The sequence below is a fragment of the Pseudophryne corroboree genome, chromosome 5 (genome assembly GCF_028390025.1).
Source record: "Pseudophryne corroboree isolate aPseCor3 chromosome 5, aPseCor3.hap2, whole genome shotgun sequence".
Classification (NCBI taxonomy): Eukaryota; Metazoa; Chordata; class Amphibia; order Anura; family Myobatrachidae; genus Pseudophryne; species Pseudophryne corroboree.
The window spans coordinates 201,945,569-201,962,544 of record NC_086448.1 but is presented as its reverse complement, the minus strand read 5'-3'; the positions used below and the strand labels follow the sequence as shown (position 1 = coordinate 201,962,544).

General features: G+C 42.3%; 1 protein-coding gene across 4 annotated transcripts in view; it reads left to right on the top strand.

Annotated features, from left to right (window-relative positions):
* The window catches only part of ODAD2 (outer dynein arm docking complex subunit 2), a 367,969-nt gene that overhangs the window by 276,343 nt on the left and 74,650 nt on the right, over positions 1–16,976 (top strand). For all 4 annotated transcript variants that reach the window (XM_063922013.1, XM_063922015.1, XM_063922014.1 and 1 more), the window contains exon 17: positions 2,945–3,059. In XM_063922013.1, the coding sequence (XP_063778083.1) occupies positions 2,945–3,059 (115 nt within the window). The remainder of the gene's footprint in view (positions 1–2,944; positions 3,060–16,976) is intronic.

Sequence of the window (16,976 nt, the reverse complement as noted above, 5' to 3'; positions counted from 1 at the left end):
AAAAGCATCGCACAGCGGCAATGCTTTTGCACTTAAGGAGTAGCTCCTGGTCAGCGCAGCTTTTGCGTGCTGGCCGGGAGCTACTCGTCACTGCCCGGGTCGCAGAGGCTGCGTGTGACGTCATGCAGCCACTGCGGCCCGCGCCCCGCACGGTCTGGCCACGCCTGTCTTGGCTGGACCACGGCCACAAAACATTTGCCCGCCGTGCCACCCCTTCCTGCCCAGTGGCCACCTCTACCTGTCAATCAGGCAGAGGCGATCGCTAGTCGGCGACAGCAGTTGGCAGTCAGACATGCACCGGCGCACTGCGGCGCCGGCGCATGCGCAGTTCTGACCTGATCTCTGCGAAGAACTGTAGCGAGCGATCAGGTCAAAATGACCCCCAAAGGGCAGTTTCCTTTTAGCAGCAGTACTTTACCACTTCAAATAGGATCACCGGGGGCTATCCTATTAACCCCGATGCTGACATTATTTTCTCCTGATGCCGGCAGTTATCATTGTTTATGCTTACGGTGCCTCAGGCATCCGAAGCATAATCCACAATAAGGTGCTGCCAGAGCCACGATAACATGTGAGATCAGGGACTTATCCCCAATCCCATGTGTTTTCGTGTGATCGCGGGTCCAATTTCGGCTGATCAAACAGCCTCTAATTGGATACCGTGATAATGACCACCGGTCATAAATCGTGATATTTGACCATTTTGAGTGGCCGAAGCTGCTTTGGGGCTAATAGGATATCTCCCAAAGGGGCAGATGTATTAAGCTTGGAGAAGTGCTAAAGCAATGATAAGTTTAAGGTGATAACGCACCAGCCAATCATAACAGGTTTGAAAAATTACAGTTAGGAGCTGATTGGCTGATGCATTATCACCTTCCACTTCTTTTTCACTGCTTTATCACTTCTCTAGGCTTAATACATCTGCCCCATTGTGTCTTATTTTCCTTAAATGTCAGAACAGACCTTCCTAGTACAACTTGCTCAATGCACACAGACATTTCTGTGAACATCTACAGTAACTCACTTAAAGTGCCCTATAATAAGAAATGTATACATAGCTTATTTTTTATTTACCTCCTTTCCTTCTTTACAAATCATATTTAAATAAATAAATACATTTATTTTTATATTGTTCTGTTTTAATTACACATGTTAAAAGTAATCTCCTGTACGTTTAGTGTTTTTGGATGGCTACTATATACTGACTGATATAGTTAGATCTCAATAACAGAAAGTTCTTTGCAGAAGTAGATGTGTTTTTGCAAAAGTTCTCATGAACAGACAAAATTATCTTCTCTGTTTTTCAAGCTAACTTCATACAGTATATCGTAAGGCCTGATTCAGAGTACAGAGCAGAGGCGTAACTAGGGTTTTTGGCGCCCAGAGCAAGATGGCAGATGGAAGGGGGCATGGCTGACCAGGGAGGGGTTGTGGTTTTATAACCAACCTCATAGACTTAGTGACCCACTGCATAATAGCCCCCGTGAGGACACATCTGGACAAACCATGTTGCATTGCCAGGGGTGCGAATACATATGTTTTTGTTGTTGTTTTTTTATGGGGGGGGGGGGGGGGTTGCATGCAGGGTAGATACTGGCTGATCTTGCACGTATCCCACAAACGCAGGACATCTTGCCTGCCTACTCTCCTGGAATGACCGGTAGGCTTCCGAAAATTGGGTAGCACTCCCGGCTCCCTGGGAAAGTGGGCAAGTCTCCTGGAGTTACTGAGTATAGTGGGTAACCGGGTGGCCGATGATGAGATTCGCGCTATCATTATAGCCACTCTCCTACTGTTTAATGCCAGTAATCTTGGCATTTTATATCGGGGGTGTTCATCTACGATGACGTAATCATGCATTCCCACCGCAGCTACATTATGCCCCCTTCCCACCTCCTATGCCATGCCTTACCCCCCCCCCCCCCCCCCCCCGGCTTCACCCAGACTGTATCAACCTGGCCAGAGAGTCAGCAACAATGGCTACGGAGATGCCCTTCCAATGCTAAATCTCACTACACATTTTAAATTTGCCCTATCTGCAGCACAATCGTTTTGCGAGATGCAATGTTCCTTTTTTCTTTTTTTTTTTTATGTTTTGCTCGGAGCTCTGAATCATCCCCTGAATGAGATTTAGTTTGCCGTGTCTATATGCACAGATATGCTTGTAAGGGGGATATTAGGTGTAGTCTGGCCTGCTGCTGGGTTTCACATCCTCCACTGGGCACTGATACAAAGTTATGATCTCCTTTCTGATTGATGTATAAACACACGACAGATGGTGTGGTGATGATCCTGATGATAATTCATTCTTCAGTTAGTCATAAAGATAGTTTGATTAAAGCGTGTTTAAGTAATTATAACAGTATTTAATGCTGGTGATGTTAGTAGGCAGCACATGGAAAACAAGTTAAACATTATAGGCTTCCAACAAAGGATGTACTGTGGTATAGAATTTAAACCTGTATCAGTATTACAGATGCTTTTCCTTTCTGCATTGCACCACGGACATCACCGACAGTCAGCGACTTAGAATGGGAAACTACATAAAGCAATGTTATTTATAAAACACGCACATCCTCCTCAAGTAATACGTTCTGAAATAAATATTTGTTTTGGAAAATGCTTGCTTGTTACAGTCTGACTGGGTCTTTATACTTGAGTATATTTGGATTTCATTAAATCCTCACTGCTAAGGAAAGAACTAGCTTGTTTCTAGCTTAAATTACAAATATATCCCATGTAACACAAGAAAAAGGAACAGAACCCAATTTGAACTGTATAACATTAGATGTCTTAATGAAAACTTCTTATGTTAAATCCACAAAACAACATACAGAATTTACTCTGTTATTTATTTGCACAAACACTATTCTGCACAGTCGGAATCTTATATTGCTCTTGCTATAATTGATGTTTATTTCTTCAATACCTCACTGCGCAACAGGGTAATTGACCGATTAGATGGAGTTCGTTTACTGTGGTCGTTGCTTAAAAATCCTCACCCAGATGTTCAAGCAAGTGCAGCGTGGGCCATCTGTCCCTGCATCGAGAATGCAAAGGTGAGAATGATAAGCCTGTCTTCAGGTCCCAGCCATACACTGCAATGCAGTACTGTGAAAATCACTTCTGATGTCTTTATTTTACTGTTCCAAAACTATAGTTAGAGATACAGACATAAAAGTATATAAATAATAATGCTTCCTGTGTTAAAAAGGGAACTTCAAGCTTAATTATGTTAAACTATATTTCCCTACGGATAATAACATGATTGCAATTTATTGCTGGGTTTTTTTTATCAAGTTTTTTATTTTTTGCCACTTTGTAAAATACATAGTCCATAGTGTGGCAAAGAAGGGCAGTAAAAAATAATATAAATGTTTCTAAATGGTCTTAGTGTTCATTGGGAAGTATACTGTACTCTGCTATAGAGTATATACATATTTCAGCAAACATTTCCTTTATTAGCATATCATCCTAGCACACGTTAAATGTTCTCCTTGGCTCACTTTGGAACACAAATATACATTTGGTCTGTTTGCATGAGATCGTTTTCCACTGAACTAATGTTCCTTTTTTGCCTCTTAGCACACATTAAATGCCAAAATGTCCTAATAATCCATAATGTTTAGAGTTCAATGTTCATTGTGATGTGAATTAGAAAGCTCAGCTATCATAGCGATCAAATTTAAATTTTACTCCTGGCTGATAGGCCAATGTAAAAGGTCCCTTAAAAATATGGTTTTAAAAATGTACATCACTTCTGTTTCAAGATAAGCAAATAAGCTGTAAAAAAACAAAAACATTTCATTATTTTATAAGTAATCAAGTTATATGTTTTAAATATGTATGTTTTATAAATATGCGGCTCTGACTTGTTGCCCCACACAATTCGAAAGGCCACAACTCTAGAATCCCTCAAAAACAGACTCAAGACGTTCCTGATTTCTCATTTCACTAATGTCCCTTGTTAATCTTATTTTGGATTTTGTACTGTAAAAGCAAATGTAAAGCACTTTTGGGAGAAAAGTGCTATACAAATATGATGATTATTATTATTATTATTAATAATAATAATATTGATGATGATGATGATGATGATGATGATGATAATAATAATAATAAAAATATGTAATTATTTTCCATCTGAAAAAGTATTTGAAAAACTTGGAGAACATACATATTCAAATGCAGTGTCCATCTGTTTATAGAGCGTAAATAAAGTAGTATGAAAATAAAAATACCTTATTGAATTGGGATATTCTGTTCTCAGATTATTATGAATTTAACCCATGGAATTATTTAGTTTAGTTCACAGTTCATTTTATCCTCATATGCCTTATTTCCATGTAGTTAATATTGCCTTATTTCTTATTCGCATACTGTAACCAATATAGGGCACATCGATATATGCCTCCCTCATCTGGTACTCTGTGTAGAATGAAAAATACATGGATCATTCCCAGTACTTTTATCTCTCCCATTCATACTTGCCAACTTCTTCTGTTCACTCTCCGGGAGAAGTCCATAGAGAAGACACTACTGGCCACTTTGGTGGGCCCCATTAGTGACGTGATCTGCATAATTTAGCCCTACTCCTTCCAAACGGCTCTCTGATTATCTCCCCATCCTGCCTGCTTCACTGGGAAGCAGGGAGGTTGCTGGAGATTCGCCTACTCTTCCAGAGGTGCGGTGGACTACCCAAAAAATGGGAGTCTCCCATAACTTCCAGGAAAGTAGGCAAGTAAAATCAGTCCTAGGCATTGCCTTTTCTGTCCAGTGTAATCCTTTGTAGTGCTGCCTCACCTGGATCCTTCATGGGTGGGATGAATAATCCTTGCAATTGATGACCCAAAATGGCTGCCATACCCTTTGTGGTATTTCCATGGTGTCTGTATTTCACGCATCTGTACATTAGTATGTTGATACAATCTGTTAAGCGCCTTGAGTCTTATCGTAGAAAGAGCCCTATATAAAGAACATTATAATTATTATCATAAATGTTATATAGAAAGAAAAAATGTCTCTTGTAGGTACATGTAAATTGAAAAAAGCTGACAGTATTGTTAAAAAAGAATTTCCAGTACATACAGCAATGTAAAGTATTTTAGTTCTTTACTGCTCTGTATACAACATATTGTATTTCAAATTAGACATTTAAATAGCTAAAAGACACATAAAATGTAAAATAAAAGTGAATAGCTGGTAATAATTGTTTGATAAAACCAATTAAACCAATTGACCACAAATGTAAAAAGTATGCACGTTAAAAGATTCATTTAATATGCCACATTGTTGTCAGCTGCCAGTATTTCTTTCTTGTGCCAAATCTATATGTCTTGTGTTAGATTCAAATAATTTATATATAATGTAATCAGATGTAAAGTTTTTTTCTTTTCTCTATCGTCCTAGTGGATGCTGGGGTTCCTGAAAGGACCATGGGGAATAGCGGCTCCGCAGGAGACAGGGCACAAAAAGTAAAGCTTTAGGATCAGGTGGTGTGCACTGGCTCCTCCCCCTATGACCCTCCTCCAAGCCTCAGTTAGATTTTTGTGCCCGGCCGAGAAGGGTGCAATCTAGGTGGCTCTCCTAAAGAGCTGCTTAGAAAAGTTTAGCTTAGGTTTTTTATTTTACAGTGAGTCCTGCTGGCAACAGGATCACTGCAACGAGGGACTTAGGGGAGAAGAAGTGAACTCACCTGCGTGCAGGATGGATTGGCTTCTTTGGCTACTGGACATTAGCTCCAGAGGGACGATCACAGGTACAGCCTGGATGGTCACCGGAGCCTCGCCGCCGGCCCCCTTGCAGATGCTGAAACAAGAAGAAGGTCCAGAATCGGCGGCATGAAGACTCCTCAGTCTTCTTAAGGTAGCGCACAGCACTGCAGCTGTGCGCCATTTCCTCTCAGCACACTTCACACGGCAGTCACTGAGGGTGCAGGGCGCTGGAAGGGGGGCGCCCTGGGAGGCAATGAAAACCTATTTTTGGCTAAAAATACCTCACATATAGCCTCCGGGGGCTATATGGAGATATTTAACCCCTGCCAGAATCCGTTAAGAGCGGGAGACGAGGCCGCCGAAAAAGGGGCGGGGCCTATCTCCTCAGCACACAGCGCCATTTTCCCTCACAGAAAGGCTGGAGGGAAGGCTCCCAGGCTCTCCCCTGCACTGCACTACAGAAACAGGGTTAAAACAGAGAGGGGGGGCACTAATTTGGCATTAGAAATATATAAAAAAGATGCTATAAGGGAAAACACTTATATAAGGTTGTCCCTATATAATTATAGCGTTTTTGGTGTGTGCTGGCAAACTCTCCCTCTGTCTCTCCAAAGGGCTAGTAGGTCCCGTCCTCTATCAGAGCATTCCCTGTGTGTGTGCTGTGTGTCGGTACGTGTGTGTCGACATGTATGAGGACGATGTTGGTGAGGAGGCGGAGCAATTGCCTGTAATGGTGATGTCACTCTCTAGGGAGTCGACACCGGAATGGATGGCTTATTTAGGGAATTACGTGATAATGTCAACACGCGGCAAGGTCGGTTGACGACATGAGACGGCCGACAAACAATTAGTACCGGTCCAGACGTCTCAAAAACACCGTCAGGGGTTTTAAAACGCCCGTTTACTTTAGTCGGTCGACACAGACACAGACAGGGACACTGAATCCAGTGTCGACGGTGAATAAACAAGCGTATTCCTTATTAGGGCCACACGTAAAGGGCAATGAAGGAGGTGTTACATATTTCTGATACTACAAGTACCACAAAAGAGGGTATTATGTGGGATGTGAAAAAACTACCGTAGTTTTTCCTGAATCAGATAAATTAAATGAAGTGTGTGATGATGCGTGGGTTCCCCCCGATAGAAAATATGGGCGGTATACCCTTTCCCGCCAGAAGTTAGGGCGCGTTGGGAAACACCCCTTAGGGTGGATAAGGCGCTCACACGCTTATCAGAACAAGTGGCGGTACCGTCTATAGATAGGGCCGTCCTCAAGGAGCCAGCTGACAGGAGGCTGGAAAATATCATAAAAAGTATATACACACATACTGGTGTTATACTGCGACCAGCGATCGCCTCAGCCTGGATGTGCAGAGCTGGGGTGGCTTGGTCGGATTCCCTGACTAAAAATATTGATACCCTTGACAGGGACAGTATTTTATTGACTATAGAACATTTAAAGGATGCATTTCTATATATGCGAGATGCACAGAGGGATATTTGCACTCTGGCATCAAGAGTAAGTGCGATGTCCATATCTGCCAGAAGATGTTTATGGACACGACAGTGGTCAGGTGATGCAGATTCCAAACGGCACAAAGGTGTATTGCCGTATAAAGGAAGAGGAGTTATTTGGGGTCGGTCCATCGGACCTGGTGGCCACGGCAACTGCTGGAAAATCCACAGTTTTTTACCCTAAGTCACATCTCTGCAGAAAAAGACACCGTCTTTTCAGCTTCAGTCCTTTCGTCCCTATAAGAGTCATATCTGCCCAGGGATAGAGGAAAGGGAAGAAGACTGCAGCAGGCAGCCCATTCCCAGGAACAGAAGCGTTCCACCGCTTCTGACAAGCTCTCAGCATGACGCTGAGACCGTACAGGACCCCTGGATCCTACAAGTAGTATCCCAGGGGTACAGATTGGAATGTCGAGACGTTTCCCCTGCGCAGGCTCCTGAAGTCTGCTTTACCAAGGTCTCCCTCCGACAAGGAGGCAGTATGGGAAACAATTCACGAGCTGTATTCCCAGCAGGTGATAATTAAATTACCCCTCCTACAACAAGAAAAGGGGTATTATTCCACACTATATTGTGGTACTGAAGCCAGAAGGCTAGGTGAGACCTATTCTAAATCTAAAAAAATTTGAACATTTACAAAGGTTCAAATCAAGATGGAGTCACTCAGAGCAGTGATAACGAACCGGGAAGAAGGGGACTATATGGTGTCCCGAGACATCAGGGATGCTTACCTCCATGTCCCAAATTTGCCCTTATCACTAAGGGTACCTCAGGTTCGTGGTACAGAACTGTCACTATCAGTTTCAGACGCTGCCGTTTGGATTGTCCACGGCACCCCGGGTCTTTACCAAGGTAATGGCCGAAATGATGGTTCTTCTTCGAAGAAAAGGCGTCTTAATTATCCCTTACTTGGACGATCTCCTGATAAGGGCAAAGTCCAGGGAACAGTTGGAGGTCGGAGTAGCACTATCTCGGATACTGTTACAACAGCAGGGGTGGATTCTAAATATTCCAAAATCGCAGCTGATCCCGACAACAAGTCTCCTGTGCTTAGGGATGATTCTGGACACAGTCCAGAAAAAGGTGTTTCTCCCGGAAGAGAAAGCCAGGGAGTTATCCGAGCTAGTCAGGAACCTCCTAAAATCAGTGCATCATTGCACAAGGGCCATGGTAAAAAAATGGTGACTTCCTTCGAAGCAATTCCAGTCGGCAGATTTCATGCAAGAACTTTTCAGTGGGATCTGCTGGACAAATGGTCCGGATCGCATCTTCAGATGCATCAGCGGATAACCCTATATCCAAGGACAAGGGTGTCTCTCCTGTGGTGGTTACAGAGTGCTCATCTTCTAGAGGGCCGCAGATTCGGCATTCAGTTTTGGATGTTGGTGACCACGGAGGCCAGCCCGAGAGGCTGGGGAGCAGTCACACAAGGAAAAAATTTCCAGGGAGTGTGATCAAGTCTGGAGACTTTTCTCCACATAAATATAGCTAAGGGTAAATTTATAATGCTCTAAGCTTAGCAAGACCTCTGCTTCAAGGTCAGCCGGTATTGATCCAGTGGGATAAAACATCACGGCAGTCGCCCACGTAAATAGACAGGGCGGCACAAGAAGCAGGAGGGCAGTGGCAAAAACTGCAAGGACTTTTCGCTGGGCGGAAAATCATGTGATAGCACTGTCAGCAGTGTTTCATTCCGGGAATGGAAACTGGGAAGCAGACTTCCTCAGTAGGCACGACCTCCACCCGGCAGAGTGGGAACTTCATGGGGAAGTTTTCCACATGATTGTAAACCGTTGGGAATTACCAAAGGTGGACATGATGGCGTCCCGTCTGAACAAAAAACGGGACAGGTATTGCGCCAGGTTAAGAGACCCTCAGGCAATAGCTGTGGACGTTCTGGTAACACCGTGGATGTACCAGTCGGTGTATGTGTTCCATCCTCTGCTTTTCATACCTAAGGTACTGAGAATTATAAGACGTAGAGGAGTAAGAACTATACTCAGGGCTCCAGATTGGCCAAGAAGGACTTGGTACCCGGAAATTCAAGAGATGCTCACAGAGGACTTATGGCCTCTGCCGCTAAGAAGGGACTTGTTTCAGCAACTACCATGTCTGTTCCAAGACTTACCGCAGCTGCGTTTGACGGCATGGCGGTGGAACGCCGGATCCTAAGGGAAAAGGCATTCAGGAAGAGGTCATTCCTACCCTGGTCAAAGCCAGAAAGGAGGTGACCGCACAACATTATCACCACATGTGGCGAAAATATGTTGCGTGGTGTGAGGCCAGGAAGGCCCCACGAAGAAATTTCAACTCGGTCGATTCCTGCATTTCCTGCAAACAGGAGTGTCTATGGGCCTCAAATTGGGGTCCATTAAGGTTCAAATGTCGGCCCTGTCGATTTTTCTTCCAGAAAGAATTGGCTTCAGTTCCTGAAGTCCAGAAGTTTGTCAAGGGAGTATTGCATATACAACCCCCTTTTGTGCCTCCAGTGGCACTGTGGGATCTCAACGTAGTTCTGGGTTTCCTCAAAACACATTGGTTTAAAACCAGTCAAATCTGTGGATTTGAAGCATCTCACATGAAAAGTGAACATGCTCTTGGACCTGGCCTGGACCAGGCGAGTGTCAAATTGGTGGTTTTTTTCTCAAAAAAGCCCATATCTGTTTGTCCATTCGGACAGGGCAGAGCTGCGGACTCGTCCCCAGTTCTCTCCCTAAGGTGGTGTCAGTGTTTCACCTGAACCAGCTTATTGTGGTGTCTTGCGCCTACTAGGGACTTGGAGGACTCCAAATTGCTAGATGTGGTCAGGGCCCTGAAAATATAGGTTCCAGGACGGCTGGAGTCAGGAAAACTGACTTGCTGTTATCCTGTATGCACCCAACAAACTGGGTGCTCTTGCTTCTAAGCAGACTTTGCTAGTTGGATGTGTAATACAATTCAGCTTGCACATTCTGTGGCAGGCCTGCCACAGCCAAAATATGTAAATGCCCATTCCACAAGGAAGGTGGGCTCATCTTGGGCGGCTGCCCGAGGGGTCTCGGCTTTACAACTTTGCCGAGCGGCTATTTAGTCAGGGGCAAACACGTTTGTAAAATCCTACAAATTTGATAACCTGGCTAAGGAGGACCTGGAGTTCTCTCATTCGGTGCTGCAGAGTCATCCGCACTCTCCCGCCCGTTTGGGAGCTTTGGTATAATCCCCATGGTCCTTTCAGGAACCCCAGCATCCACTAGGACGATAGAGAAAATAAGAATTTACTTACCGATAATTCTATTTCTCGGAGTCCGTAGTGGATGCTGGGCGCCCATCCCAAGTGCGGATTATCTGCAATACTTGTACATAGTTACAAAAATCGGGTTATTATTGTTGTGAGCCATCTTTCAGAGGCTCCGCTGTTATCATACTGTTAACTGGGTTCAGATCACAGGTTGTACAGTGTGATTGGTGTGGCTGGTATGAGTCTTACCCGGGATTCATAAATCCTTCCTTATTGTGTACGCTCGTCCGGGCACAGTATCCTAACTGAGGCTTGGAGGAGGGTCATAGGGGGAGGAGCCAGTGCACACCACCTGATCCTAAAGCTTTACTTTTTGTGCCCTGTCTCCTGCGGAGCCGCTATTCCCCATGGTCCTTTCAGGAACCCGAGCATCCACTACGGACTCCGAGAAATAGAATTATCGGTAAGTAAATTCTTATTTTCTCTTTATTTGTACTATATTAAGGAAACTTCACTCAAAACTGGCATTACTGTTTAACTACTTTTGCTATAAGTAATAGTTCTATGATCCAACCAGGCTAGCATACAATATAATATATATCAGAGGTAAAGCACAGCACCATGCTGGGACAAGGCAGGCGGAATAAATAAAAATTAAATATTGTATGTTTAGAATTATATTGTATATATGCTGAATTAGTTTTAGTGCACAGATGGAGTACTTGACTTTTAGGCACATGCTGCGCTTGAATTGGACACACTGTACATGCAGATATGTCACTATTTAGGAAAAATCAATAGGAATAATGTTTTGGGAAGATAATTTATATACTTGGGTTCATTTTCTTCCCAGCTCATTTGGATGTATTTAATCTACAGTATTTATAAAAATTCTAATTGAAAATGAATTGACAGGACATGGGAACAAGATCTGGGTTTGACCATGGAAAAAGCTCTTTGGTCAAAAATGTTCACATACAGATGGAGCCGTGCTCATCTGAGACGGCTCCATCGCAGGCGTGCACTCCCGGCATGACTAGGCGATCCGTCCGCATAGTCACGCCAGGAGTGCACAGAGATGCTCTCCCATTCACTAGAATGGGGCACGTCTCCATCAGCATCTCCGTCACGGACGCACGCGTGCCCCGGACGGAGACGCTCTCCCATTTTAGTGAATGGGGCACGTCACGGGCGCCCAGGCACAGACGGAGCCACGACTAGCATGGTTCCATCTGTATAAACATGAGTAAATGTGCCTCCACTAAGTGTAGCAGTACTAGAGGCACACTATAAAACATAAGGTGGAATAGATGTTCAAGGGGGAATTCAGTTAGCCATGGTAATTTACTGACAACTAATTGACCCCCGGGTCTATTCAATTAGCCCTGAAGTGCGGCAGTTGGCAGCACTTACCAGGGATTTTTTTGGGAACCTTAGCAGACTTTGAAAAAATTTTTTCTATAATTAGCCTGTTTTTGGGAACTTGGCAGCGAAAACACATAGGTCTGTGAAGGGGTGGTCTTCAGTATACCGGCGGTCGGGCTCCCGGCGCTCAGTATACCGGCGCCGGGAGCCCGACAGCCGGCATACCGACACTTATTTTCCCTCGTGGGGGTCCACGACCCCCCTGGAGGGAGAATAAAATAGCTACGCGCGCCACCGTGCCCGTAGCGTGGCGAGCGCAGCGAGCCCGCAAGGGGCTCATTTGCGCTCACCACACTGTCGGTAAGCCGGCGGTCGGGCTCCCGGCGCCGGTATGCTGGTCGCCGGGAGCCCGGCCGCCGGCATATCGTAGTGAACCCCTGTGAAGTTATCACAGATTCTATGGGCGATATCCAATTAGCCCATATTTCTCCCAAAAGTGCTTTACATTTGCTTTTACAGTACAAAATCCCAAATAAGATTAACAAGGGACATTAGTGAAATGAGTAATCAGGAACGTATTGAGTCTGTTTTTGAGAGATTCTAGAGTTGTGGCCTCTCGAACTGTGTGGGGCAACAAGTCAGAGCCGTATATTTATAAAACATACATATTTAAAACATATAACTTGATTACTTATAAAATAATGAAGAAATGTTTTTGTTTTTTTTACAGCTTATTTGCTTATCTTGAAACAGAAGTGATGTACATTTTTAAAACCATATTTTTAAGGGACCTTTTACATTGGCCTATCAGCCAGGAGTAAAATTTCAATTTGATCGCTATGATAGCTGACCTTTCTAATTCACATCACAATGAACATTGAACTCTAAACACCCTTTGGATTATTAGGACATTTTGGCATTTAATGTGTGCTAAGAGGCAAAAAAGGAACATTAGTTTAGTGGAAAACGATCTCATGCAAACAGACCAAATGTATATTTGTGTTCCAAAGTGAGCCAAGGAGAACATTTAACGTGTGCTAGGATGATATGCTAATAAAGGAAATGTTTACTGAAATATGTATATACTCTATAGCAGAGTACAGTATACTTCCCAATGAACACTAAGACCATTTAGAAACATTTATATTATTTTTTACTGCCCTTCTTTGCCACACTATGGACTATGTAGTTTACAACGCACAAGTGAACATAGTGCAAACAACCATTTAAATAACTTACCCCCCCATGACGCGCCAACCTCCGCAGCGGCGACGCCGTCCGTTGCCGCAGACCCCGCACTTCTGGCCTCTTCCTTCACCCGTCACCAGAAGTGACGTCATTACGTGGCCGGGCGTCATCCCCGCAGCGGCTGTGGACACAGGTACACGGTGTGTTACCATGAAAACAATAAAAACAATAACAAACCACGCACATGTCTAAAATCACATAGATAATATCATTGGTAAAATTATAAAAACAGTGCATAAAAACATGTGAGACAATATACACACTAAGAAACACACTGAAGAAAGGAGCGTGTGTGATAAAAGTGCAATGTATAAAATGGTAAAGAAAGGACATGTGTCTAATAGTGCAATATTTAAGAGCCAAAAAGTGGTAACAGTATGATTATGATATTGTTCATAGAAAAATAGAATTAGTGACATCTATCATGGGATTCCTGTATTAGTAAATACCCTTCAAGGGTCTGTCTGGCAGGTGTCTCATTTGGACGTGGATGATGTCATTACTGTTCCGGGATATATCAATACAAATAAAAGAAAAAATGCACAATAGTGTTATAAGATCGAAGATGATGGGGCAAGAAGTGGGGTAAAGTACCAATAATAAAGTGCTCTGTGTTATAGAAAACAAGTCTGCACACCATATGGCAAGTCTTTAAGGCTTGTCTGTATTATCAAGGCCAGCATCAGGGGGGACTGCCAGGACATGAGTCACGGGTACTGACACAGAGGGGTTCTGGACCACACCATCACTGTATGCACATATGGCGTATACCCTCAGTAAATGTGTGTAGAAGGCGGATATCCAGTGGTGCCCATTCTTCCCCTGATTGTCACGCAATCTGCCTCTGCCTCCTCCCTATTGCTTAAGTCTATTGCGCATTCTAGAGTTTCTGAGCTGCGTCTGCGCACTGTTTACTTTGAAGCCTCTTTTAAATGCATATAGATGATATTACAGTCTCAGGACCCCAGTTCAGCATCATACAATAAATAAAAATCACAGTAGTGTGAGATTGTGCAGCAATGGGTTAACGTGTGGGACAAAATGCCACAATAATAAAGTGCTTTGTGCTGTGTTAGCAGTATAACCTGCGTATCAGATATTAAACTTTAAGGCTTATCTGTGTTATGCTTTGTATGTGACTTCCATCTTCACATGGACAAGTACTGTACAGGCTTCCAAATGACATGCAGAGATAAAAGAAATCCTCCATAGTGCAATGTATATTTATATTATAAATATATTACAATGCAGTTATAGAGCAAACACAAAAAAACCCCATTAAAATGTACATAGAATTAAAAATAAGGTGCTCATCTGTAGTCTCAGTGAAGTCCTTGTAGTGTAGTATCCTTTAGTCAAGAATCACCTGACAACGCTTGTAGCAATGTAATTAGTCTAAGCTCATAAATGCATCTGTAAGTGAGAAGGTACTGTAGGTAGGTCAATTGTGCCTAATCCTCCTATAGCCAAAAAATTACTGTTTGGCTCCAACATGTGTAACAATCCACATTTTATGCTTTAATAAGTCAATAGCTAATTATAGTACGCTGTCTTCAAATAATTTGTATTCATGCTGCTACCAAGTTTAAGTGTCTGCTTATGCAGAACAAATGCTAAATGTCCCTCTATGGTTATCTCAGATACCATATGGTATCCAGAACAACTTCTCACAGCCATGCAATCTTCAGTGTGGATTTACTTATTCCTCATTACACATAAGTATGCTTTCTGAATATTGAATTGCCCTTGCATACACCCCAGAAAAAGCAATAGTAGCCTAGTTTATGTTTGTTTTTTTTATTGCCCTGAAAACATACATTGTTGAAAACAGTAAACCTCAAGGATTGGGTATTTAAACATTCTGTGTTCAACACCAATGCAATTCCTGTATAATAAATACAGTAGAAAGTAAAGATGTTAAAAGTTACTTTCACATTATCAGACTTATTTAGTTATGAATCTCAATTCTACAATTTACTGAAGCTACAAAATTAAATAAAAAAGTCCTATACTAATGTATAATAAATATTAAAGTTGTGGAATAAACATTTGATAACTCCTGTTCCTAGATATTCAGGAGCACTGACTCTATCTCTTGCATGTGTTTGATTCTTACAGTTAATCCCATGACGAGAAATTGTTTTTGTTTTGTTTTTTCACAAAGAATAATTATAAAGAAGCTCTATTATATGCATAACCTTTTTCACCTCTACACGTGTCTCAAAACAGTTGTCATTGTTTTCCAAATAATTTTTCTCTTGAAATTTGCAAAAAATTTCCAGTCTTTTACCAAAACAGTCTAATTTAATGGTTCAAATGTTCTAAGCATTCACAAAACAGATTTAACATGAAACAGCTGGTAGACACATATCTAGACATAATAACTTTTATATACCAGTACTGTTCATTGTGCTCAAATTCCAGCGGTACTTTCTTCCATAAATTTCTGTAAAGAAGAATAACATTTCTAAGTTTGCAAAGTGGATCAGATCCATGTTCATTAATCAGGCGAAATGAATGAATTACCTTAAACATGCTGTCGATGTTCATTGCGTAGTTTTAAAGCAACAAGGCTGCTGTTGAAATTAGCAGCATTCTAATGCTTTTTATGGAATTTACTAATGTGTGTTGTCTACTAGTGTGTTATTAACTATTAAGTTAGCCTACACTCACACCATGTATGTTAATAAAAATGTGGTGGCGTGTGATGTTTGGTGAGTTTAAACCAAATGGACTGCAGTGCCATTGCCTAGTAAATGGTTGTCTTAGGTTTAATAGTTACAATATTGAAAGGCAACTACAGTGTGTTGGAAAAAGTAGTTCTCTTTAAGGTGCAACGTTGGTTAAAATGCATTAAAAAGTTAATATTGACTACATACTAATAGTCATTTTTAACTATACACTGGGTGGTTTGGTGAGGAGAGTGTTAAAAATGGACCTCTTTAATAAAAATAAAATGTGTATGGTTCATTGAACAGCAGATTCATATTGCAAGCCTTAAGGTAGTTCTCTTTATAGTTCCAAAACAGTCAGCATAGAGGCTGTATGATTGTTCATTTGTCTTCCTACAAAAACTTTAACACACACTGTGATTGAAATATATTGTCATCATGTATGGATACTGTATGTCATATGTACTTATAAATTATTGAATGCATTGCCAAAAAATTGTCTTATGAACAAAACACTTCTTTACTAATGGTGCACCCTAGTAAAATGAACCTCATCAGTGTTCCATCTAAGCTAGTTCCACTAGAAAGAATAGTGTTAAGTCTGACCTAATTTTGAAAAAAAATGCTGTGCTAAACTGAAAAAGATGCTCAATGCAGTTTTCATGAGATTAATAGATGCAGTGGTTTTTTGGTGACACCCGGTGCGGGGAATAGCATCCAAAAGGGGTGTGGTCTCATGTGAAGAGGTGTGGCATTGCTGGAAGCTTTCATTTACATAACTCCAGGGACATACAGCATTTGTGGAGATACTGGCTACCCTTGGGAATGCTACCTGCACTGCTGGCTCTTCTTCAGTGACAGGAACCGGGCACTGCACGATAATGTCACAGTACAGCACCCAACTCCCAGTCAGTGCAGAGAAGCTGGCATTTTGCTATCACCTCCTGGAAGGGAGACAGCCAAGTGCAGTCCGCACCACCCTAGTGATGCCTCTGGCGGTTCTCACATCCGGCACATTTTCTTTGTCAAATTTGTATTTTTTATAACTAGTACCAGAAACGTGAAGAAATTGGTGAAATAATTTCAGAAATGCATGAAATATATGCACGCTTATCCAGCTACTTTGCATCTTCTATTAACTTATAACTTTAGGTGACTGATGATGCCTTTTTTCATGAAAAAAACTGCACGGGGGAAGAGGAATTAAGCCTTCTAAAAAGTACAGGTGGAGAAGTTGCCCATAGC